We start from the raw sequence: 26,052 nt of genomic DNA on the forward strand, positions 1-26,052 counted from the left end.
GATATGTTACTGACAGGTTTCTAAAACAGGGCTCAAAAGAAGTGTTGGCTCCAGTTCAGCGTTTTGTTCAGAAAGTCAGGAATTCATCATATACTGACCAAAGTGTCAATCAGAGGTTGGGAAAAGCATGTGAACTGACCATGAGATCTGCAAAAAAAAAAAATATATTGTTTATCATACATAATGGTATATGTATATACTATACTGTTAAAAAGTTTAGGATTGGTAAAATGTTTTAATGTTTTAAGTAAGCCTCTTACGCTTAGCATGGCTGCATTTATTTGATTAATAAACAGATATATCAGGAAATATTTCAATTTAAAACATTTATTTGCAATAAAAATTTGTATTATTATGTAAATTTGTAACATTATAAATGTGTTTACTGTCACTTTTGATTAATTTAATGCATCCTTGCAGAATAAAAATATCTTATGCAGCGTTTTTCTCAAGTATTTTTTTTCCTTTTTTCAAGTATTTTCAAATATTTTTACCAAAAAAAAGTCAAAAAGACCTTTATTAAGAAGTATTATTTTCCAGTGCAAACATATCAGTGAAGAAAATGTCAGTGATGCTTTTGCAAAGGGTGATTATCAACATTATATAAAGGTGTTGTGGCTGATTGCCAGGGCATTGCTATGCAGTTAATATGATGTTGCTACGGCTGGATGATTGCATACTAGTCCAAGTAAAAATAATATGTGATATTGCTTGAGTGCCTCCTTAAATGTAAGGATTTTTTTCACCCAGTTTATCATCTGCACATAAAAAAAAATACTAGACCTAGTCACTTTGAAAGGAACCATTAAGTAACACAGTTTGAGTTATCAGTCATGTTCACAGCACAAATGGTGCAGGACAGGTTACACACTCAGGTTTAATACTTAAATATTAATAAAATAATATTTTGACTGTCTTTTGCTTTATTCATTTTGGCAGCTTTAGGATACAAGTTTGGAGAAAAGAAGAGCAGTGTTCATCTTTAACTGTAGTGAATACTGTTCACTTTAGTGCTTTTCAGGGTCACCGCACCATTTTATGACAAATCACGTCAAATTAGGTCTGACGGGGTAGATGACCTCCAGTGGGAAGCTGTTTTTCTTTGTGAGGGCGAACGGGAATGTGTATCTTGATTACTTTCATCTTTTACATGATAATAGTGATACTAATCTTCTGTATTCGTTTTAGCAGGATATTCAGTAACATTTCTGACAGGCTGCATCTTGGGTCCTTCAGGAATCTTTTCCATAAAATCTGTGTGGTCTATCCACGAAAGGTTTTCCGCCCTTATCAAACAAATCTGTAAACTTGCTGTCTGTTTTGACAAGCAGAAAAACCCTGATTCAAGCACAGGTGGTCAGGTGTCTGTCTTCAGCTGTGACCTTATACATACAGTACATACAGTATGTTAGCATACTACTACACTACTTCTGGTGTGTATATATATATATATATATATATATAAACTGTATACTATACTACACCAATGGAGGTTTGGTTCCTTGCCAACATTGATTTCTTAAAAAAATGCATAAATAAATTAAAATTAATAAATAAATGCAGTGTACATTTTTGTCTGTTCCACTCTGCAAAAAAAAAACAAAATCACTTTTTTTATTTTATAAACAAAATCACTTTTTTTATTTTATATTCTTATCCCATAGTTTCATCTAAGAATCGTTGAAACAAGATAATTTATTTGAGAAGCTTGTTGTCCGATAACGTATCTTTAATTTAATACTTTTATTTAAGACTTATATTTTGTCTTACTGCACTGGCATATATATATATAACTGTCGCCTTTGTCTTGCTTAGTTGGGGACACTTAATTTCGGTTTAATTTCAAATATTGTCAGCTTGATTGCACAGACACTATTTGAAGAGAACTTAACTGAGTTGGATGATGACATCACTGAATCAACAATGAACTGACTTTAACTGAAAAATGGACTGTTTGCTATTGTCCTCCAACATTATCGACACACTATTTTCCTGTTTGACACTGTAAAGCTGCTTTGACACAATCTGTATTATATAAAGTGCAAGGTGACTTGACTATACTGTACATACTGGCTACATTTAGTATGTGTGTAGTTTGTAAATAGTATGTGAATAGTAAAGTATGCTTACTGCATACTGCACAGTATAGGCCTACAGTACGCTGTATACTGCATACTGTATTTTTTTGCTAAAAACTATTTAAAACAAAATGCAGTATGTATCAATAAATGAATTTTCAAAGAAATAAGTAAATGAATCGAATGAATAGATAAAAAAATGTATTAGTTAATGAAATAATTTTAGCTTCTGGCATCTAGTCACCACCTCAAAAATAAATATGGTTATTTTGCATATTTAACAAGCAATTTTATGTATAAAAAGTTAGGGAAAAAACAAAAAATGGCTGATATGACTGTACTTCCTTATTCATAAAATGGAAAATAATGGAATCGTAAAGAGAACACAATGATATGGAAGCCTGTTTAAAAAAATATATAGTTTATTTCTCACAATTCTAACTTCTTTTTCAGAAATGCGCAATTTAAACTCCCATTTCTGAGGGGGAAAAAAAGTCAGAACCATAGACTGGCCAGAACTGACCCTCTGCAAAGACCCGCCCCCTTTGTTACTGTTGCTACCAGGTTGCTACGTCTGACAAGCCATGGAGCTTTCACACCACACATCACGTTCTCACGCAGTTAAAAATACATCACGGAGCAAAGAGGACACAAAATGTGCCAACAGACAAAACAGAGCAGGTCACTTTTGGTACGAAACAAAGTCCCAGCTTTCAAATTTTGTAATTTCTTAAGAAATTCAAACAATAAATACCGTTTTGTAGCTCTTTAATGTGTCTGTCGCTGTAGCGTCCCGATGATCTCTTCCTCTTTACTAGTTGTATGAAAAAATAAACTTGAATGAACATTAGAAGGTATCTTGTTTCAACCACAGAAAGACGTCAATACACACAATTTTTCAAGTTCAAGTCCACCGATGTTAAAGGTGCAATAGGTGATTGTCTTCAGAAACATTTTTTGTTATGCTGGTTGAAAGTCTCTTCACATCCTGATAGCAATCATTAAGTGGTCTAAATTTATTTATATGTATTTATTTATTCTGTGGAAGGCGTAGGACTAAGAAATGTTCGTCCAATCAAAATGTTCGGTCTGAACATTATGATAGGCTTTCCTACCTGCCTGTCAACATATGTATTTGCAGACATCTGTGCACCCTGTTCACGCAGACAGGATACGTCATCAGCGTACCTCTGTGCACCCTGTTCACGCAGACAGGATACGTCATCAGCGCCTTCACGTGCGCTGTGCAGACAGAGCGAGAATGGCAGGCAAACAACAACAACAAACTGAACTTCCTTCCTTCTTTGGTATTGTAGTACTGATACTAACTGTACTACTATAAAATTTTTCTCATCGGTGAATGACACATGATGTATTGTAGTAATCAGGGATGGGCAGTATTTCAGATACATGTGTTTAAAATACATATTTGAAATACAAAATACTTTTTTGTCCTACTGCACCTTCAATTAACTCTCCTGTCTGGTTTGTTTGTCGGACAAGCAGATTCGGCGTTATGATTTGGTATAGTATAATTATGGTATAATTCTGAGATGTAAACTCAGAATTCAGAGAAAAAAAAGTCAGAATTACGAAAATAAAAGTCGCAATTACATTTTTTCATTATTCTTATTTTTTTAATCCCTTGGTGGTAACAAGCAGCCTTTCGTTGAATGGAATCAGGTCATGTGACAACTAGCATACTAATGCAATAATCAGTACAATAGTATTCCATTCGGAACTTAATTACATGTTTCAGTCATCTACTGCATTCATTTCAAGTAATACATGAAACTGTCTAAGCTTTCAGATTTGCCATTGTTTTAGCATTGCTCAACTTTACAACATCCCATAACAAAAAAAAAAGTGTTTATCCTGCACCATTGCGAAGTCTTCACAAATATAACATCATTCTATAAACATTTATTCCATAAATATTTTTTTATTCTGTTTATAATGTAGTGTTTAATGTTTGCAAACAAAGTCTGCTAGGTTTTATTGGGAAAACAATGAAAATGTTCCAGCTACAGAGCCTTTTTTTTCCCCCTTCAATTTATTAATATTCCAGGATATGAAGTTTTGAATATCCTTTTATGGTTTTGATTTCGTAAATCTGTAGGTGTGAGAAACATGGCTCAGGAGACAAGATATTTATATAGACCCCTGTATGCTGCCTAGTTCAATTTTATCATGTTATCTTTCCACTTTAATACCCCAGCATGCCTCACTGCTGACCGGACAAACGTGACCTTTCATGCCTCAGTGTGACACTGTGTGGTTAGACAGAAACTCAGGGTCAAAGAACACAACAAATAATATGACTAACATGATTAACATGACTAGATTTGAGCTCAATTTAGCAGGCCTGCTTTAGTCACAAGGACTTCCTGAGTTGAAGGTTTGTGTTAATACTAGGACCAACTGTATTAAATTGTGGCTTGAACGAGGCGATAGTGAGCAGAAGCAGGGCTGATCCGCAGGTAATCATTCCTGCAACAAACATCTCACACATCTCGCTTTTAAAATAAAGCAGATGGATAAAATTAGTGGTGTTGAGTCTATACTTGCTCCACAATTTCTCCACTTTTCTAAAGAGGCATATTGATTTTTCCACCTGCCTTTTCATTTTGTCCACCCACTCATCATATAAAATCTAAGTGAAGTCATAAATGACAGTCACTGATTATTTAATAGTAAGGATGAACACTATAATAGTAGTAGCACTGAAATTTATTTATTTATTTCATTCCATTTAAGATGCTGACGAGACGTAGACGGCACTTTCAGGCATACGAACGAGTGAGCTGCAGACGCAGACGTCATGTTAGACAGATGCAGACGTAGACGCAGATGTACATTCAGTGAGTGCAGGAAGCAAAGTGCTATTTTTGGTCTTTTTTGAATACCATATTGACAGCTGTACTGGGCAACACTGGTAAAATGACGCTACCCTCTATGCTGTGCTCACATGCTATGATAATAATAGCTTTGTAGGACTATACATTTGTATAATTCAGTTAAATCTGATTCTGGTGCATGGAACTGAATAAAAATAATATATTGATATTTAATATTCATATTTTATTGTTTTACTTTCAATTAAAGTGTATTATTGGCTTGTATTTTTTAAATTCAGTATCATTAAAATTGAGTTAAATTAAAAAGTCTTACAATATTATTTTATATCGTTTAATAAAATAATTAATTATAATTAAAAAGCATTTTTGGTTTTGGTTTTCGGCCAAGTGCATCCAGAATTTTCGGTTACGGCCCAGAATTTTCATTACGGTGCATCCCTATTAAAAAGATATAGAATTAAGTGAACGCATACACACACTTTGGGTCTTATTCACTGCCAGTGTTATTTTAGTATCATTGAGATACTACTGTAGTTTTTATTAAATTGTATTACTCTTTCATTTTAGGTTAAACTAACCCTTTAGTACTGTAAAGTTTGCATAGTTAATAGTGTTAGAATAAAGCTACAAGAATGTTAAAAATATACACAGGCTAAATGATTTTAAAGATTGCTTTCTAATGTTCTATGGGGGTATTTCATCCTATTTAGAAATATAGAGAATTTAGAAATATATAATACTCCTATTGGGAACTGTGTCCAAAACAATCTAGTTTTGTTTTGCACTACATTGAAACTCTTCAAGAAAAGTCCCTTTAGGATTGGTTCCAAATTATCATAGAATTTACAACAGGCATCCTTGACTAGATCTTTTCAAAAGGGTCTCAGAGTGTCAGTTTATTGTAAATGGGAAACAAAACGACTGGCTGTTTATGGTGGCATTTAGCCACTAATCCATTATGACAGTGTGCCAGTGGCGGGACAGGAATGTGCACATAAAAAACAGCCTGGACAGGGATATTTGCAGCTTGTCCTTCTGACAGCTAAACATGCTAAATTAATTTGTGAATAGTATTATCATGCTCTCAAAATCACATGATACTACAACAACAAGTTGTTTCCTCAGACAGCAATTAGACACTCATTTATCATCAATAATGCATCATGTGTTTTTGTACTATGATTAACATTCATCACACAGGCAGCGTCCAGAGAGAGTTCGGATACTCAGAAAAGGAAAGAGTGGGATGTTATGTGTCCCTCAATGGCTAAAGCGTTTAGCCTGGTGTCAAAGGGGAAGCCCTATGTGTATGTTCATATACATACGTGTAGAGTCTGGAATATCTCCAGTTTTCTCTTTACACTACAACTCAGTTGCTCAAACATTCAGAGTGAGGTCAAACAGAATCTATACACACAGAGAGGCTTTCAAAGAACACAAAGATCTAGTCTCTATTCTCTTGTACTGAATGCCCCAAAAATAGCCCCGGTCTGAGAACGTCCTTTTGCTAATTCTATCAGCATGGTTACAGAGAGTCGCCCCACTGCCACATCCACTGGAGACTTCAACAACACTGACGTTTGCATGGATTCTTCCCACTGACACACACAACCAGATACTGATGTCTACAACAAGACTGACACTGTATAAAGAGACCGGGGCTAGTTGTCACATGAAGAAGGACTACATGTCATGTCAGTAAGTTAGGATTTAGGTCAAATGTCTAATGTGTGTGTGTGTTTAATTTCATGTTGATTTGATTTGTTGTTGTTTACATTCATCACTACAAGTTTACCCAACTCTGATGACTTCTGCTTCTGAAATTTGAAAAGGATCCATTGCATAAATTGCATTTTTACTGTTTCGTGAATTGTTTTTAATTTCCTGTTAAACAATTAAACAATCGCACAATCAAAATTCCTGTATTTCTGAATAGCAGCGTGTCAAGGATGAATGTGGCATTGTTTTTATACAACATTTTAACATACTAGAAGTTAGAGTGAGTAACTTAAATTTTTTTAGACACAATATTTCTGGTTATTTGTGTGTTTTTTGCTGCACCAGCTCAAAAAAAGTTTCATACAAATCCGAATCGGAATCGTACGCGTCTCCGATCAACAAGCAGTAGCGGTATTTTGTTCCGGAATCATTTTGAATGAATCGGTTGAATGATTCAATAACTCACTCATAAAGAATTCACTTTTTCGCTGGTGAATGACACATTGTTTTGTCTCCACCTGTTGGCGCATCATGTTGAAAAAATTAAAAATAAAACGCCACAAAAATGATGATATACTGTAGAAGCGCATGTGGCTTTGAAAAAGAAAACTATACATTTTAAAATTAATTGCATCTTTCCTGGACCATAACCATGGAAATTAGCTTTTTTGTAGTCAATATTTCAAGTGAAGCATCAAACTGATAGAGCATTACACGTGACAACTAGCCCCGGTCTTCTGCATCTATAAATTCTTACTCAATGTCATGGTTCATTATATTTTAAAAACGACATTTTTATTGTAAATTGTTCCCTGATGGATTAAACACCAGAATTAGCTTCCGTCCCGTAGAATTCATAAACAAGCCAAAGAGGATTTTGGTGAGCTAAATTTAGGATTGTAGGCCTACTGGGCTTCTGGTTATGGCTTTATCATCTGTAAACCCATCACAGTTGGTAGAGCTTCAAAGATTATGGAAAACAAATACAAAATCCAGAGCTGTGCTAAAAGATGTGAAATATACAATTTACCTGTCAAAGTAAATGTACGTTTTACAGTGGGCTACAATCTGACAATGTGATCTGCCAAGCAGACCTTTAGGGAAGAAAGCAATCCATCATACTCACTAGAACATAAGCAAGGGAAATAGTGGATATCATATCATATTTTACACTTTCATTGTACAAAGTCACCATTTCTGGTAATGCAAGCAGATAAGGTTGAAAACGATCTGCAACTGGCACTTCAGATAACATCAAATTGTCAAGAACCGCTGAACTGGGAATGAATCATTCTGTTTTCTGAACTGAATCAACTGATTCATTGAGAAGATTAGACTCAAGAGAAGGACTGGGCTGTGGTGGCAGTTGATTATGATGCAATGCAGTCTTAGTTCATTGTTAACTCTTGATATCAGTTTTTAAAGGATGTTGTGCAAATATTTCTGTTATATTCAGGGAAGAGTGTATTTTCAATTTATGAGTTTGTTTGTGTAATGTCACAAATTGTTAGTGTTTGAATCGTTAATGTTAGTTAGTACTGATGAGAACCTTGTTTGTTTTAATAGCTTAAGGGTGAAGTGCATGATGTTCAGCTAAACAAATAAAAATCTGTTTGTGCAAAAGCTGAGCATCATTGTGGACCCAAGACTTGCACAGTACAATGAACCAGTTGTTGTTTTTATTGATATTAAGAATTAGCTTTAATTTTAATTTTACAGTTTTTATTTTAATTGTGTATTAATTTTATAGTAGCTTTATATTATTTTGTCATTATTTTTTAGCTTTAATTTTATTTTAGTTATAGTTCAGGTTTAGTTTTTATTTACATTTTAGTGCTTCAACATAAATTTATTTAATTTAGCTAACAATTATATCAACGTACAGTATCAATATATCACTGTGAAACATACGTTTTGAGATTATTGCAAAATGTTGGCAATTTAATATATTAATTTACTGCATTTTTTTTTTAAATATATGTCAACTAATTTGAACATAAATTATCTGACCTTATCAGGCTATGCAAAATGGATTGTTCCTTTCATGTTCAGTTATATTAAATTAAAATTAAATCTAAAGATCCATATAATGTCATAATAATGCTTCTAAACTATAACCCACTTTTCTCAGCAAATATTGATATGCTCTAATACAATTAATTAATCAGCATATCATGTAATTCTATTAAAATACCTAATGCTAGACAAGATAAATCAAACAAGCCACTCCAAAAACTGTTGCTTAATTAGTATTTTCTAATCTCGGGCCTATGATTACTCAGAGGTGGAAGGGTTAAGACTATATTTGATTGAGCTAGACTCTCCCATCAATTATGATTATCAGAGTTACTGCTCCTCTGGAAGACAACCATGTTTTCTTTGCAATTGTGATGGAGCTGCAGCCAATCAGAGAGTGACTGTTGACCCTGTGGTGGACGGGAGTGCAGCTGTGCAGCGAGAATGTGGTTCCTCTCTAAACAAACAAACTGTGGCTAATGTTCAGGGCCAAGGAACGTCCAGAAGGCCGAGTGGATAGAATACAGTTTTTGCCTTTTTGTAAACGGTTAAGATTAAAAGATTAAGACTCAGTTTTCAGTTTATACCAAATATTTTGCCAGGTAGCCAAAAAATGTGCTTCATGTGGTCTAAACATGCAGATTAAATGAATTTATTGAAGGATGGAAATAAAGTGGTAGAGGAGCCGACAGTTATCTTATAAGGATGGCAGCTTGAAGCAAATGTTTTGACATTTTGCTGTTGTCAAAGTGATTTCTGCAACTTAATGAAACAGGATGGATGTTTTAGAGTGACACAAACCATCTAATATCACAAAACATAATAGGATTTATCAGATCCATTGCTAATACTTGCTATGTTTGTGCTGTTGATTTCCCTCCAAACTGATGTCACTTCCTGGAGGATGATGTCATTAGGAACTGGCTTTTGTAAATAAAAAAAGTAATAGGATGGAAAGTGACACAGGAAAAACTTTTCAACTGATCACAAATTAAAACAATATTCATTAGAAAACATGCTATGTTTGAAACATTTTGAAATGAAAAAGGCATTTCATATAAATATATAATTATAATTTAGTGTTGTATAAAATATAATTCAATAATTGATATAACAATTCAAATAAATTGTAAATTATTTTCAACGATTAAACATAAATATAAACATTGTTTGAAAATTAGGAACATTTTGCAACATCTGCTCAAAACAAAGTAATACAATTATTTATTTGTATTTATAATTATTTTTTTGTCAGTTTAGTTCCAGTATAATTAAGATATTAATTTAAATAATCCTTAAGCTGTTTATTTAAAGGTTTAACGATTTTGAATTCAAGATTTTCAATGTGGTCTCATACTTTTTAACCAAACTGTACAGTATATGACATAAAAATGTACTGCAGAACTGGAATTACTCTTTTTAGATAGATAATGGGTAAGATAGGTAATACATAGGTATTGGAAAGTCCTTTACAGATTTATTATTGATGTGCAGCCATGGAAACGCACGAGTTCTAGAATGCAAGAAAAAGTAAGAGACCCATCTGTAGCATCTCTTGTATGAGCATCAGTTTTATTCCATATAATGGATTATTGCAACTGTGTAATGTGTCTTTGGAAATTCTGGCTGAATCTGCCCAAACGGAAATTTTATACGAAAGTCCTTCACATCAGCAAGAAAAAAAATCAGAAGTGTAAGAAGACACTGTAAAGAACAGAACTGTAACTCGGCACAAGGAAAAGCACAACAGATGGTCCATTACTTGATGGTTTTCCTTTTTTGTGCTTGTTGAGGGTTGCAACACTAATGGGTTCTCAAGTGGGGACAGGATAGGTTGAAAGCATCTATTTCCATGTGATCTCCACATTTGACCCTAAAATATTGTGCTTTTGTTATTATTAGACAGCCTTTTTAAAGGAAATTGAGGAAGACAGTTTTAAAGACGTGCTGCATGCACAAGGTGGTGGGGGTAAATTGCTGCTACCAGTTAGTATGAGTTGACTTAGACAAATGCCTTTGATCAACCCAAGACAAAACCCTGTGCCTCATAAGAACAAACAGCAAACCTCAAGACTCTAATCACTCATCTGTAATCTGCACAACTCAGCTGAAGGAAGACCAATGAGCCACTGGTCTGGAATTAGATTCAGATAGTTCCAGGTGTGGGATGCAATTTGGTTTTTGAGGTTCAGCCTTACTGGAGACTTTAACTTTAACTTGAACATATTATAGTGAAAGAATGCTTTAGTTTTGGTTCGCAATATGTTACTGTATTATATGTATTTTTTAATGTAGTCTCAAGATTTTTTACATGGTGAGCGATGCCTCATGGTACCATCACCAAAATGTCCATCTTGAAGTTGAAGTGTGCAATTTCTGTGCAGTGTAACCAACTGAAATGACAAAAAGATGCATACACAAGAGCAAAGAATGAGAAGTGCTGACTCAAGCACCCATAAGCACATGTCTCAGGACACTTGTGAAGCAAGACAAAGAACAGAGTTTGTGTCTCTAAATCACTCTGCTTACTTAAACCATGTTTTCTTTGGTCCCTTATCTTTACTGAGACAAACTCCAGGATAGAAGCATGATTAGGACCTAGGATTATGATAAAGCATGACAAAAAGTCCAATGAAGTAGAATAATGCCAATGTTCACATTGCAAAATCAATGTGATACCACATTTATCAATAGCACATGGAAGAACAAAAGTTGCTGTATCGTCTGATTAGCCAAAATGTAATAGAAAATTATCAATTATTAAGATGTTTTAGATTAACAGGCCAAAAGATGAATCACAGTTTAAAAATGTTTTTTTTTTTTTGATGAAGCCCTTGTTGCTGTGCAAAAGGGAACAGTAAAAGTCAGGGACGAATGAAATTCTCTTGGCCAAGCCAAGAACACTGTGTTTTCAATTCTACAAAATGCTGTCGTTTGCTTCCATATTCCATAATTGGTCCTAACATCTTATTTTGAGTCAGGAGACTCACACTAGCTCAAACCACACACACGCACACACACACTTACAAATGCAACGCAAAACACACTTAAAGGGATAGTTCACCCAAAAATGAAAATTCTGCCATCATTTACTCACCCTCAAGTTGTTCCAATCTTGTATGAGTTTCTTTCTTCTGTTGAGCACAAAAGAAGATATTGTGAAGAATGTTGGTAACCAAACAGTTGCTGGTAGCCATTGACTTCCATAGTATTTTTTTTCCATACTATAGAAGTCAATGGCTACCAGCGACTGTTTGTTACCAACAATCTTCACAATATCTTCTTCTTTATGAAAGAAACTTAGAACAACTTGAGTTTGAGAGTAAATTATGACAAAATGTTCATTTTTGGGTGAACTATCCATTTAATATTAATCTTATCATATAAGAACACGATGAATGTCTAGTTGCTAAGACAATTTATTTATTAAAAGTACAATTTTTACTTTTAGAATTTTTATTTTAGAGTTACTTTTTCAAATAACATGTTATTTTTGTTTATTTACAGACAAATACAATTGAAAACTATGGAAGCTCTAAATAGAAAAGGGCATTTGTTTTTATTATTTTATATCTCACAAATGCAACTTTATTTCTTGTAATCGTGATTTTATATCTTCAAAAGTGACTTTATTTCTTATAGAGTTTGAAATATGAAAGTCACACTGAATGATATAAAATCAAAATGACAAATACATTTGCAATTGTAAGATATTAACTAATTAGCGTGCAAAACAACAATGTAAGGTCTTTAACTCCAGCAGAATTTCAGTAATATTTCAATGACAGCTCAGTAGATACAGCGCTGGTGCCAAAGCGGCTGTGAAGTTCAGCTCTATCAGTGAGGCGGTTGTCACTCTGCAGGAGTTCTGGCTCCAGGGGAGATCTCCTAATGTTGACTGATGTCAGTGAAAGCAACACAAGTGACGTCCACACGTCCAGCTCTTCCCCAAGCCCTGCATCTCTCTTTGCTCTCAAAGACACTTCCCCAAGAATGATAAACACGAGCGCGATGTTGTTTAACAAAGCGAAGCCTTCTGCTGTGATCTGAGCCAAACTCAATATACGAAACAGGCATAAATAGAGACGACATTTATAAGAGACAAGAACACACACACTTAACACATTGTGCGTGTTATTCGAACTCAATATCTTGCTGTGCCACCAGACTTCTGCAGGGATCCAGAGTTCAAAGCGAACATTAAAATACTTGAATGCAATTTGAAGGCATTTGGCTTGCAGAATCATTCAAATGTGCATCGATTTTTACAGAATATGCAAGTGAACTAATCGAAAATGACATTACATTCATTCCGGACTGAAAGTTATGTTACAATCAACGCAACAGTCTCCAATTCTCAGAGATCCCTAACATATTTGTGAGTCTCCCACAAGGGTACGACTTTTATTTCGAGCTCCTAGAGAACATTCTTCACAGAAACATGTGCGCTGAGTGAGCGTTTGATGTGTACGGCTCAGATTTGGCACGTTGATAGCAGAAGTAATCAGCAGTTCAGCCCTCACTCCACTCCCTAGGAAGTCCTGCAACCGTGGCGTTTTACAGGCTCATTAAAGACAGTGCCGAGACATCGTAAACTTAGCAGGCTTCGCGGTTTCCCAGCCTCTGCTCTGCTTCGTCTATCTCTCTCAATTCTCCACTGAGGAATGATATGCACAATAGGCCAAAGAACAAAAAACTATTAGCCGAGATGCTGGAGGCTTGATAATGTGATGGTGCGTTAGAAGAAACAGCACATATTAAAACCAGTCACATGCTGAGAACTTTTACGGTCTTCTTTTAGTATTTACTTTCTAACTTTCATTTTCTAAGTGGCTCTTTTGCAAAGTAATAATTGAGCTACCTTTGCTCAAACAGTTTAAAGTAGGCCTACATTTGGCTCTAAATGTTGTTTTTACAGCGTCCTTGGAAAAGAGCATTGATTGCCGAGTGATTAATGCATAGCTGTTACCAAATTGCAGGTCTCTTTCAGTTATGAGGCCTGCTGACCATTGGCATTGTGCTGCATTGCCAATAATTAGGCAAGCATCACTATTATTATTGCTCAAACTTAGGGTTAGGGATTTGAACAAACCTCCAACGATAAGTATTAAACTTTTGTGAGTTCTTGTCCTGCACAATTTGCACTACAGACGTGAAGTTATACCTCAAACCATGCGGCTTATTGAGGAGAGTTGGGATTTAGGCATTTGATTCAAGCATAAAACTAGATATAGTCTTAAGATCATGCTTCCACACTTAGTCCAAACTTTTAACTGGTTTTGTATTGCAAAAAAATATATATATATATAAATAAACTAATTAATTAATTAATTAATTAATTAATAATACATTATAGTTAATACATATGTTGTGCCACTTAATATTTTTGTGAAAACCATGATGCATTTCATTTTCAGGATTCTTAATTTTTTATTTTTTTTATATTCTAGTAGTCTTTACTGCCACTTTTGATCAATTGTGATGCATCCTTGATTAATAAAAGTACTAATTTCGGTAATATATTCATTCATTTTTTTATTTTATATTTATTTTAGCAAGTAGAATACGTGGTGTTATGTTGATGAATTAATTAATTGTTTTGAATGAATCGGTTAATGAATGATTCAAAGAATCACTCATAAATGCAGTCACTTGTAACCACCACATGGTATAATGTTTTAACATGCAGAAACAGCCAATGCAAAATCCCCACCACTAATGCATGCATAATAAACTAGTGCAGTTTTTTTTTTTTTGCCGTTAAATGATGTTTTCACAACTTCACATTAACAATTGCTTCTTTTCCTCAGCTCCAATGTGTTTTTTCTTTACCAATCAGAGCATTAAGCCAAAAAGCCCATGAATAGAAGTTGAGAAGGTTCAATTCAGAATTCAGCTTTTTGGCTGAATGCTCTGAAGGTTCTTTTCTAGTCATTTTCTTGTTATTCAGCGCCCAGTGAGGCTCCCACTCAAAAGGGTCTGGGGCTTTGCCATATCTCAAGCTGCTCTAAATGGGACGTACAATCGCTAATCCCTTGGCCTTTGAAGAACTCTTTTCCAGGGAGATCTTTGGTCCACGGCTATTACACAAAAAAATAAGCAAAGACTTCAAATGGCTCCTCATGCTTTCCATACACTCCTATACTCCATATACCACCCTCATCCCCTCCCCTCTCTTTCCTGTTAATGGAGTCAGATCCATGGCATGTCTCCCATTGCTTGTGAATGCAGTTATCAGGTAAGGGGTGAGCAGCAGGAGCAATCTAAGAGGGCATATCCGTTTAGTTTCAGTCATTTGTGTAAACTCTACATACAATTAGATTAGATTATAGTTATGTTTATATATTATAGTTATGTTTAAATATAGTTTATATATTTATAAATGTATATACTTTAGGTTTTTAATATTAAATATTTATATTTAAGCTATGTACATTTTTATTTTATATTTTGTATTTATATTACATTTAAGTTGTATACAGTGGAGTTGAAAAGTCTTCTATTTTTCTAACTGAATAATTTTTACTATTACAAATGATCAGCAAAAAAAAAAAAAGAAATTACAGAAATAATGCAGAATTTAAAAATATCTTCATATGATATCAAAACTTTCATAATTTTCTACACTGTTCTGCCTACTGTCTGCTAAAAAAAAGTGGTCTCTGAATTCTGGACTTTACTATGTGTATCTTTGAGAGCAACTTTGGTTATCATTTTTATATTTGCAATAAACTAAACACTCCTCCTCCATAAACATTTTGCCCAATTATACAGCCAGATCAACACATGTACTAGGCCCTCAAAGGATTTTAATTATCTTACAGAATACCTAACATTCAAGTCAGCACATTCAGCCTGTTGCTTGTTAGCATTTTTAAAAAATTATATATATGATATGTATTATATAAGCATTTTTAATGTATTATTTATATATAAGAATTTAAAAATATCTTCATATGATATCAAAACTTTCATAATTTTCTACACTGTTCTGCCTACTGTCTGCTAAAAAAAAGTGGTCTCTGAATTCTGGACTTTACTATGTGTATCTTTGAGAGCAACTTTGGTTATCATTTTTATATTTGCATCGTGAGTTTATTAAATGAGCGATTTATTGTGTTATAGGCCTGTTTGTAAGTATCTCATGCTCCTTGTCATTTACCACCAATTTAATTCATAAAGGCATGAATGCAATGAGAGCCGCAAGTGTTTATAATTTAACAACTCTTATCGCAATCTGACCTCTTCTTAAACAGAGTCAAGGGTCCCGTCTCTTTCCTGTTGAGGTGCAAGCTGTCTCCCTTTGAGCCGTATTGATTGTCAACTTGGGTGATGCACTGAATACACAAAGACAGACGCAAAACATGCACACACACGGCAAACTTTCACTCTACACCGTGGCACTTCATCTATTCATTAGCTCAATATCACCAAGCTACGTTCCCTTGAAGTGCCAATCAAAACTTGCATTCTTCACATTTGAATGGAGTAATAAATCACTCTGCAGTCACTTATGCAGATCAAAATGCTTCTCTGGTTTTGTTATCTGGCTCCTGTTTAATTGCCACTTCTGTATTATTGCCGAAATGAGTGTTTCATCTATTTATTCAGATGTGAAAGTTCTTGCAAGCTCACTTTGATGTCTGAAACGGTGCTTAGTCAATGCACTTAGCTGAAGTTGCAAATAGAGTCCTGTTAATGGAAATCACACATGACAGTTCCAAAAGCATTGGAGGTCTTGGAATCAGTCAAATGGCTGAGTCGCTTTTCAACAGGTCGTGTTTTTGGAAACCATGCTTTCCATTCTATTTTGATAAATGTATTTGCATCGCTCAGCTTCTCAAACCAGCTCAGCCAACATCTACATCTGGCCATTTGGCCAGCATCTGCACCCTAACAGTTCACCCATCTGAATATAAATGGGCTGCAGGTCTGAAGTAGGCGTGTAAACATTTGCTCTGACCAGTATTCAGTTTGATTATGATAATTTGTTAAATGATGCAATGCATCATAAAATCTGAAGTTTGGTCATTATTTTAATTATTTTACTATGCTGAAGACCCACATTCAACTACAGGGACAATTTACTTTTACATTTTTATTTAGACAATTAACTTTTCATTTTACACAATACATTATAGGCTAATAATTGTATTTTGGATAAAAAATGAATGCAGAATACATTGCATATTGTTATAGTAATTATAATCGATAATTAAATTCTGATGCATTGAATTTCCTTGTCAGATCACAATGCACCAGTGCAGTTTTTAGGCTGCCTTCAAGTCCTCCTGGTAAGTTCTTAAATTATGAGTTTAAAAGTCATAATTAGTGTTCAAGGTCTGAAAATGTTTAGAATATTGGTCAACGTCATATTTATTTTTCCCTCTTTCTCAAAGACAAAGCATTTTGGATGCTACTGCACCAAAAGATGTGCATTAGGTGAGTAATTCTAGTGTGTACATGGGAGAATGATGGGAAGTGTAGTTTTGTTGCACAAGCCTGTCCCCTCATAAACCAGCTAAATGGGTAGTATTTTCTGACAAGCTTTTCCACTATTTTTCATCATTGGTTCACTAAATTGTGTACAAACTAAATCCCACCATCAACATTAACAAATGTTGGGAAGTGTGAACAGAATGATGGGAAGTGAAGTTGCACAAGCCTGTCACCTCTTAAAATGGCTAGTATTTGCTGGACAGCATTTCCACTATTTTTCATCATCAGTATGCTTAAATTGCACCATCAACATTAACGGTTTAAACTTAATAACAATAAATACCAATTGCTTCTGCCACAATTTTTTTAAACTAGCATTCCTCACTTGGAAAGTTGAAAATTCCCGACATGACTTGGAGCCAGCATTACACCTCTACTTAAATACTGCCAGGTTTGAGGAAGTGAAAGACGTAATGATGCCAGTCACCTGTGTCTTATTATGAGGTCATTCTCACCTTCTGCAGCCACTGCGTGTTGTTTTCCATGGCCGACTCCAGATGCTGCAGCTTCTGATTGGACCACTCGGCATCGGCCGGTGGGGAGTCCCGCTGAACCACGTTGGTCCCGCTCATCTGGTCCGCTCCACCCTGACAGCTCTCCATCTCCGGCAGGATGAAGGTGTAGCTGCACTGGCCGTGCTGCACGCGGTGAAGCTTCCTCCGCCTCTCGCCTCCCCCGCGTCTCCCTTGACCGTTCCCGTTTCCGGAACTCACCAGGCCAACGGACGCCAGCAGCAGTGCCAATTGCCAACCGCTTCTGGCAAACCTCATGGCAGCGGGAGCAAAAGCAAAGGCCACCTGCGATCAAGCCAAGGTGCCAACTCAGTAGTTCAAACTCTTTTGATGGAGGAACACATGGCTGGAAGGAGATGAAGAGGCTTTTTGGACTCTTTTCTTTTTACAGTTGGATTGCAGGACCTCTGATGCTGGAGAGGTTCCTGGTTTTCACAAGGCTCCCCTGAAGAAATGGGCACAGGCACTGAGGCACTGAGCCTTGAGTAACCACAACTGACTCTCAAAGACAGATAAGAAGGCTGAGAAAGAATTCAAGGAGAAGCGGAGACAGCCCTTCTAAATGAGTCTCCCAATCAGTAGGCTCTTAATATGAGAGAAAAGTAAACAAAAGAGGAGAACTTTCCTTCCTATCCCAGAGCGGTGTGTGAAATGACCGGAGTGAGAGAGTTCTGCCCTCTTATCTGGGAGCGAGGGAGTGTGTGGAGGAGCGGGGGGAGGCTGAGGGAGGTCTATTAACACACGTTCTGTCTCTCGTCTCCTCTGCAGCATTTCCTCACCCCCGAAGCCTGGAGGATAGAGAGTTTCTTCTCCCCATCCAAGGCTGTTCTGAAATTGATTATGGCTCAGATTTTGCACATTAATGAAAAATTCTCCACATAATTCTCTCTTAGGAAATAAAAGGGTTGTGCACCACTGAGAAATGGACTGAGAATGCCTTTTAAATTCTAATTCCATTTCAGAATTTGATTTGAAGTAAAAAATTAAAGAAATTAATTTACAGTAACTGTCATTTTAACAAGATACACACAGATTGTATGGACAAAAACTTTAGATAGATAGATAGATAGATAGATAGATAGATAGATAGATAGATAGATAGATAGACAGACAGACAGACAGACAGATAGATAGATAGATAGATAGATAGATAGATAGATAGATAGATAGATAGAACAACCGAACGATAGATAGATAGAACAACCGAACGATAGATAGATAGATAGATAGATAGATGATAGAGTAAAAATGTAGTTGAAGTTGCGCTAACTTTTTTTTAGTCCACAGATAAGCTTTTGCAGGCTTATTTCAGGCTGCAGATTGATGTTACTTTTCATGAGACTTTTTAATGCACTATGCCCCTTACCCACTTGTTTATTTTTACATAATTCTTATTTTGGTTCAGTTTGTGGTGAGGCTGTGCTCTTGGGGATAGAGGTCAAAACGAGTGACTCTTTGCCCCGACTGAAATCATTCTCATGGGAAACACTCGATAGAGAGAGCCAATGCCAGAATGCTCCTCACAATTACCCAAACTTAAGGGCCCTTTTTCTGAAGGTGAAACTTTACACGTAGCTATTCACCTTTCCTTTGGGAATACCACAGCCAGATTGATCCGATGTTTGTTTTCACACGTCGTGCATAGCTCTCCTCCACTCAAGGGTAGCTGTGTTTAATTGAACCTCCAACTCAGTTTTATGTGAAGTGCTTGGCAGGATTAACATAGCTCTTGGTATGGATCAGGGTTTTTGAACCACTTCCAGCATCTATGTAATCCTGACCCTTTGATATTGCCATGGATCGACTACATTTTAATGTCTAATAAATGTTATGTAGTTTAATAAGAGGAAACTGTGCAGTTAACATGCAGTGTCCTGTAGTATAACATGCTATACACCACCTAAAACAGCACTTTTTGATAGTTTAACATTTTTATGCATGCATTTTTTATGACATGAAACGTGACATTTTTGCATGTAAAAATTACTGTATCATTATTTTTTAATTATTTTATAGAGCTTTATCATAAAATCTTGATGTTGTACAAAAGTTCATGTTATTTGTCAGCCGCCCACTTATTCTTCAATCAGGAAATGTCATATTATACAATACAATAGCAGAGTTTATTAGCATTGCTGTGGCGGTTGCCCTGATTCAGTCAGGGTTGCTGGATTTAGTTACCTAATGTAGAATTTTTGTTTTACAACAACAAAAAAGCCTAATTCAGACCAGAAATGACCAGGGTAGAGAAAACAGCTCCCTGTCAGAAATCATCTGCCCTGAAAATTCACTCAAGGTCATCTTTCAGGACAGTTCCAGTGTTGTCCTTTTATGGAGCCCCTGTCATCCCTCAAACTGTAGGGTTTAATTCTATTAATTGTGTAGATTGTTTGTGATTTACGGAACGGTTATGTAAGAAGTAAATGAATCATAGAGACCTGATTTTGTAAGAACAAACCTAATATGGTGTTTCATGCCCAGAAAATATATTCAATAAGTCAATTAAAAGGGTTGATGTACAGGTCAAGAATGAGATAAAAGTCTAAATGAATACTCAAATGTGATTTGTCAGACATTGATCGAGCCCTGTGTTTGGTTAGCATCTCTGGTGACTGAGGACCTCTTGCCTTGCAACTTTGTTCAGATGGTCATGTAAGCCACTTTCACTGATGTTCCTCTGCCATTTTAATGTAAAGTTCCTTATAAAGGTTGAACATCAATTTTAAATGTTGCTTATTATATTGCTTATTAAATAAGATCATTTGATTTTTAATAATTTATGTAAGAAATACCTCATATGATCTATTAGTATGAGAAAAAGTATTATTAAAAACTACACATACAGTAATATGGATTTAAAAGAATTTCATTCTATTTTAATGTTACTTACATTTATTTGTATTCTAAATTTCAACAATGTAATTTAATTTAATATTTAATTTAATCTTAGATCTTAAGACATTTCTTTTTAGGATAGTTTTTATTTTATTCTTTTATTACACATGTTTTTTTAATTGTTTTTAAAAGTTATATGGATTTCAATTAACTCTATTTTCATTGTACTTCACATTGATTCGTATTCTAAATTGGAATTTAAGTCAATTTAATTTAATCTTAGATTAAATTAATTTATTAAAGATTAGATCTTAAAGCTTTTTTAGGATAGCTTTAATTAAAATTTAATTTAATTTAATTTAATGTCTTGCATGTTTATTTTTTTTTCATTATTTTTCAGTTTGCTGTATAAGTAATTTGAGAAGCCCTCTTTAATTGTGCGATATAAAATAAAGCAAATCTAAAATTAAAAATCCAAAACAAAAAATATTATTACTAAAATAATAATAATAATAATATTATTAATAAAAATACATTCTAAATTCAATTCTGAATGGCACACATAAGCCTGCTACAAAGTAAACTTTGAGGCATGATCAAAACTACACCCACCCAAGGTAATTGTTGGGGGAAATGTTATGTTATGTTTTTTGGGGGTCTGACGTCTGACACTGCAGTATTAACACTGCTGGTACTCATAATGAAAGCTCTTATCATGCCTAAAGGGACCGCCAGCTTCCAACTAGAAATTGGCTGCATAATTTATCAGTAAACCGCTGATTTATCATGCATGCGTTTGTGGTTCCAAGTTATGACATTGTTTATAGTACAGATGATGATAATAGTTAATGATCCTAAAGGTTAATTTCACTCTTTCAGCCCCTGTTGAATCAAAGCATGCTTTGTTGAAATGCAACCATGATTCTGAGGCACATATGACATTTAGGTCATGCATGCATGTCCAAGGTTTGTTGTACTTATACTGGTTTCAAAGGAATTACCTCACAAATATATAGCTAAAATGTTTGAGAAACTCCTTAAATTGCCACCATGTGTCAGAAATATACGCACACAAGTTTTTTTAGTTGGACTCCAAAGGTGATAAATGGTGAAATTTGAAAACGAATTAAGTAGATATTTGCTTACATGCTGGCAATTTCTACATAAAAATCTCTATTTGAGAGATCAAACATGTGCGAAGATTTATTCAGACAGCATTTATGTCTGTAAGATTAGACAATCTGAAAACAATACTGATGTATAAACCATAATTATAAGTTTTTTGGGCAATTTGTTCACTCTCATTTTCAAAGATTAGGTCAAGATGTGCCTCACTCTCTCAGTAATGTTTTCCACCTGCACAAACATACACACTCACTCTTGAAGCCTTACAAAAATAAAACCATCAGAACAGTATGACAACTTCTCAGTTTGGCCTGTCTGAGTGTGATGATAAAGATGATTAATTCACTTCCCCTGCGATGATTCGGTAGCGTTTACGATTGCCCATGGAAGTGCATTAAAGACCTTATAAAGGCCTTCATCAGGCTGACAGAAACATATATTTCGCTGAGCAGGCTTTAAAAAGAGATCTTATTGAAGTGCTAGAATTACAGTGCTCAATAAATAAATGAAAGGAATAGTTCACCAAAAAATAAAAATTGGCTGAAAATGTACTCACCCTCAGGACATCCAAAATGTAGATGAGTTTGTTTCTTCATGGGAACAAATTTGGAGAAATAGCATTACACCACTTGCTCACCAGTGGATCCTCTGCAGTGAATGGGTGCCGTCAGAATGAGAGACAAACAGCTGATATAAACTTCACAATAATCCACAAGTAATCCACACCACTCCAGTCCATAAATTAACGTCTTGTAAAATGAAAAGCTGCATGTTTTGTAAACAAAAAAAAAAAACTCAAATCCATCATTAACATGTTTTTATCTTCAAACCGTTGCTTCTGGCTAAAACACAAGCCCTCTATCCATAATATTGTTTTCTCCAGTTAAAATGTTGTCTCATCTGAATCAGGAGAGAAATATGCACAGATCAAGCACTGTTTACAAGCCAAAACAGTTCTAAACAAATATGATTGATTGAGTTTGATGTAAAAGGACAACATGGGATGGACTTCTTCACTGGAGGAAGCATTATTATGGATTATGGACTCATATTTTAGCCTGAAGCAATAGTTTAAAGTTAAAACACATTAATAGATTAGTTTCTTACAAATAGGCAGCTTTTGGCTTCACAAGATGTTAACTGATGGACTGGAGTGGATTACTTGTGGATTATGTAATCTCATTCTGACGGCACCCATTCACTGCAGAGGATCCATTGCTGAGAAAGTGATGGAATGCTACATTTCTTGGGGAACAAATTTGGAGAAATAGCATTACACCACTTGCTCACCAGTGGATCCTCTGCAGTGAATGGGTGCCGTCAGAATGAGAGACAAACAGCTGATATAAACTTCACAATAATCCACAAGTAATCCACACCACTCCAGTCCATAAATTAACGTCTTGTAAAATGAAAAGCTGCATGTTTTGTAAACAAAAAAAAAAAACTCAAATCCATCATTAACATGTTTTTATCTTCAAACCGTTGCTTCTGGCTAAAACACAAGCCCTCTATCCATAATATTGTTTTCTCCAGTTAAAATGTTGTCTCATCTGAATCAGGAGAGAAATATGCACAGATCAAGCACTGTTTACAAGCCAAAACAGTTCTAAACAAATATGATTGATTGAGTTTGATGTAAAAGGACAACATGGGATGGACTTCTTCACTGGAGGAAGCATTATTATGGATTATGGACTCATATTTTAGCCTGAAGCGACTGTTTAAAGTTAAAATCCCTTAATGATGGATTTGTTTCTTACAAACATGCAGCTTTTCACTTCACAAGGTATTAACTGATGGACTGGAGTGGTGTGGATTACTTGTAGATTATTGTGATGTTTTATCAGCTGTTTGGTCTCTCATTCTGACGGCACCCATTCACTGCAGAGGATCCAATGGTGAGCAAGTGATATCATGCTAAATATCTCCAAATCTGAAGAAATAAACACAAACTGGATGGCCTGAGGGAGAGTACATTTTCAGCAAATATTCATTTTTGGAACTATTCCTTCCTGGAATAGTCTCCTATTTGCAATGATTTCATTCCAGATTGAAATTTCTCTCATCATTTACTCTTACCTTCATATTGTCAAAAAAAAACCATATGACTTTTTTCATACCAGGCTTTCAAACTCTGAAAGGACAAAAGCAACACAATACTAATAAAAAAGCAGGTCCATCTGGCTTGTGCACTGTTCAAAGACTTCTGAAACCCATATGATCCCAATTTGCTAAAAAAAACATGAAAACCAATGAGCTTGAAATCACCAGGTCAAATCAAATGTGATGCATCTTCATGCACTCTGAATATAAACACATTTATATTTGGCAGTTAATGAACAGCTGTAAACCGTAAAACATTTAGGTAAGATGATCCAGAAATGTGCAAAAATGTCTAAAAGCTGAATCTACCTTGTGATCGTCTATCATTATGCAAGTCCAATTTCATTGCCTATGGAAACCCTAACAATAATTCACCCAATACCCTGATGCATATCTCAGTTCTCAGAAAGTTCAATCAACTGGACGCTATTTGGCCCAATTATTCAAATATGATGAAATCTTGACAAATTGGCTGATATATTTTGAAACCGAGTAACTATATGGCTAATTGCTTTGGATTGCTTTTTAATCATTATCCTCAGGCCGAAGCTTGCAGCAAGTCAAGGTGATGATTGCATCCAGAGAGCTAGAACATGTTTTCAATCACATTTTCATGCTTGTTTAATCATGTATGTGATCTACAGCGGTCTAATACTCCTGGGGAAGCCTTAGCTTTGGTTTTGACCTAAAACTTCTTCAGGGGCTCAGTGGCTTTGCAGTTAGGCTGGTTTTGGGCAGGTTTTCCACAAATGATGATATGTGACAACTTATAAGTTGAGATATGAAATGCAAGAGAAACCTTATGCTAAAACTTAAGACATTGTTGCGTTTTCTTGTCCTTGAAAATTATTGATGAATATTCTTGTGGTATAATATAAAGGTAGAACCCGGAATTTCACTGTGTGCCTTTAGGAAAGTATTTGTGTTATAGTCACTGCAGTGATGACATATTTTTGTAGGCCAACCCAAAAGTTTGTATCATCCTGGTTCCCTCAACAAAAACCCAATAGGATTTTTTCCATTGGCTTTTGGATTATTACAATTATTTACAAAATTGGATTATAATTCTTACACGTTTTGTCCAGTATGATAATCCTCACAAATGAACACAGCTTTAATGATTTTTTAAGCCTAAATAGAATTGTCAGAAGTAAAAAGCTAAATGTAGGCTATAAACAAACTACTCCATGAATTACACCTTCAAAGTCCCCATTACTAAGCTTCCGACAACTCTTTTAGTCTTTATTCAAAATCATTTTCCATGAAAGTTTGAGGTAGAATAGTTTGCAAGAGTGCGATTAAACACAATAAGGCTGTGAAAGTGACCAGTGAGTAGATGAGTTTACCTGTTCGGCTTGATGACGTTTAATGTCTCCGCTAACATCTGTAGTCCCATTTATCAACTCAAAGCTAAAAAAAAAAAAAAATCACAAGGTGATATTACTGAAATATTTTAGGTCACAAAATAAAACGTGAAAATATATTGAGCTTCAGTTAACCAGACCTTATTTCAGACATTTAGACAAAAACCCAGCTCAGAAAACCCTTTGACTTCAGGATGTGGTAAAATGCAAATTCGTTTCCCAGTTTTGGAAAAAAACAGTCGTAACTTTTTTTGGTTAAAAATGATCCGAAATCAATATTTGAGCAAGTACATAACTAGAGATTTATGGTAATGCTTTTTGCCTCAGTTGGTCAAAACAAACGTGGCAAACTTGTTACTTACTTGTTCAGATGGCAATATACGGTGAAAATTCTAATTTGGGTCATATTCCAAGACATAGGCTAGAATCTGTGATTGTGAAGTACGGTAAATATCCACACGGGTGCGGTGACTGACTGCCACACATACTCTTCAGAACATTAGATTCATCCACGCTGGAGCCGCGCCGCCGCACAACCCACGCAAACTAGATAATTCCGCACACAGCTGCAATTCCAGGTTTTCAAACAGAGATGGCGACAAAGAGGCAAACCTTACGGACTGCAGCTTTAACTTTATAAATTATATCCCGATTATTTATTTACACAGTGGAAAGAAAATTAACAGGGTGCCAAACAGCATGATATATGTGAGGACATTTCAAAGAGCTTAAAGTTCATATGAAGAGTTCATTTGCAAAAACCGATAACTCCATTTTTATTTTTTTTTCAGAAATCACGTTTTTTTTTTTTATTGCACATTCCAAGTAATATCAATCAAACTGCAGTTGGGTTGTTTTGATTAAGTAATAATAACTTAAACAAATACAGGTAATTTACAAAATTAAAGTTAATTGAAAGTGTGTTTTTTTTTTTTTTTTA

The 26,052-nt window shown here is 35.1% G+C and overlaps 1 protein-coding gene across 1 annotated transcript in view; it reads right to left on the reverse strand.

The window, feature by feature from the left end:
* Window positions 1-18,320, reverse strand: part of LOC107696431 (angiopoietin-4-like) — a 34,752-nt gene extending 16,432 nt beyond the window's left edge. The window contains exon 1 of the mRNA XM_016496749.1: window positions 17,626-18,320. Coding sequence (XP_016352235.1) covers window positions 17,626-17,940 — 315 coding nt within the window. The 5' untranslated portion in view covers window positions 17,941-18,320. The remainder of the gene's footprint in view (window positions 1-17,625) is intronic.
* Window positions 18,321-26,052: the final 7,732 nt, after the last annotated feature.

Source organism: Sinocyclocheilus anshuiensis, unplaced genomic scaffold (assembly GCF_001515605.1).
Source record: "Sinocyclocheilus anshuiensis isolate Anshui unplaced genomic scaffold, SAMN03320099.WGS_v1.1 scaffold522, whole genome shotgun sequence".
In the NCBI taxonomy this organism is placed as follows: Eukaryota; Metazoa; Chordata; class Actinopteri; order Cypriniformes; family Cyprinidae; genus Sinocyclocheilus; species Sinocyclocheilus anshuiensis.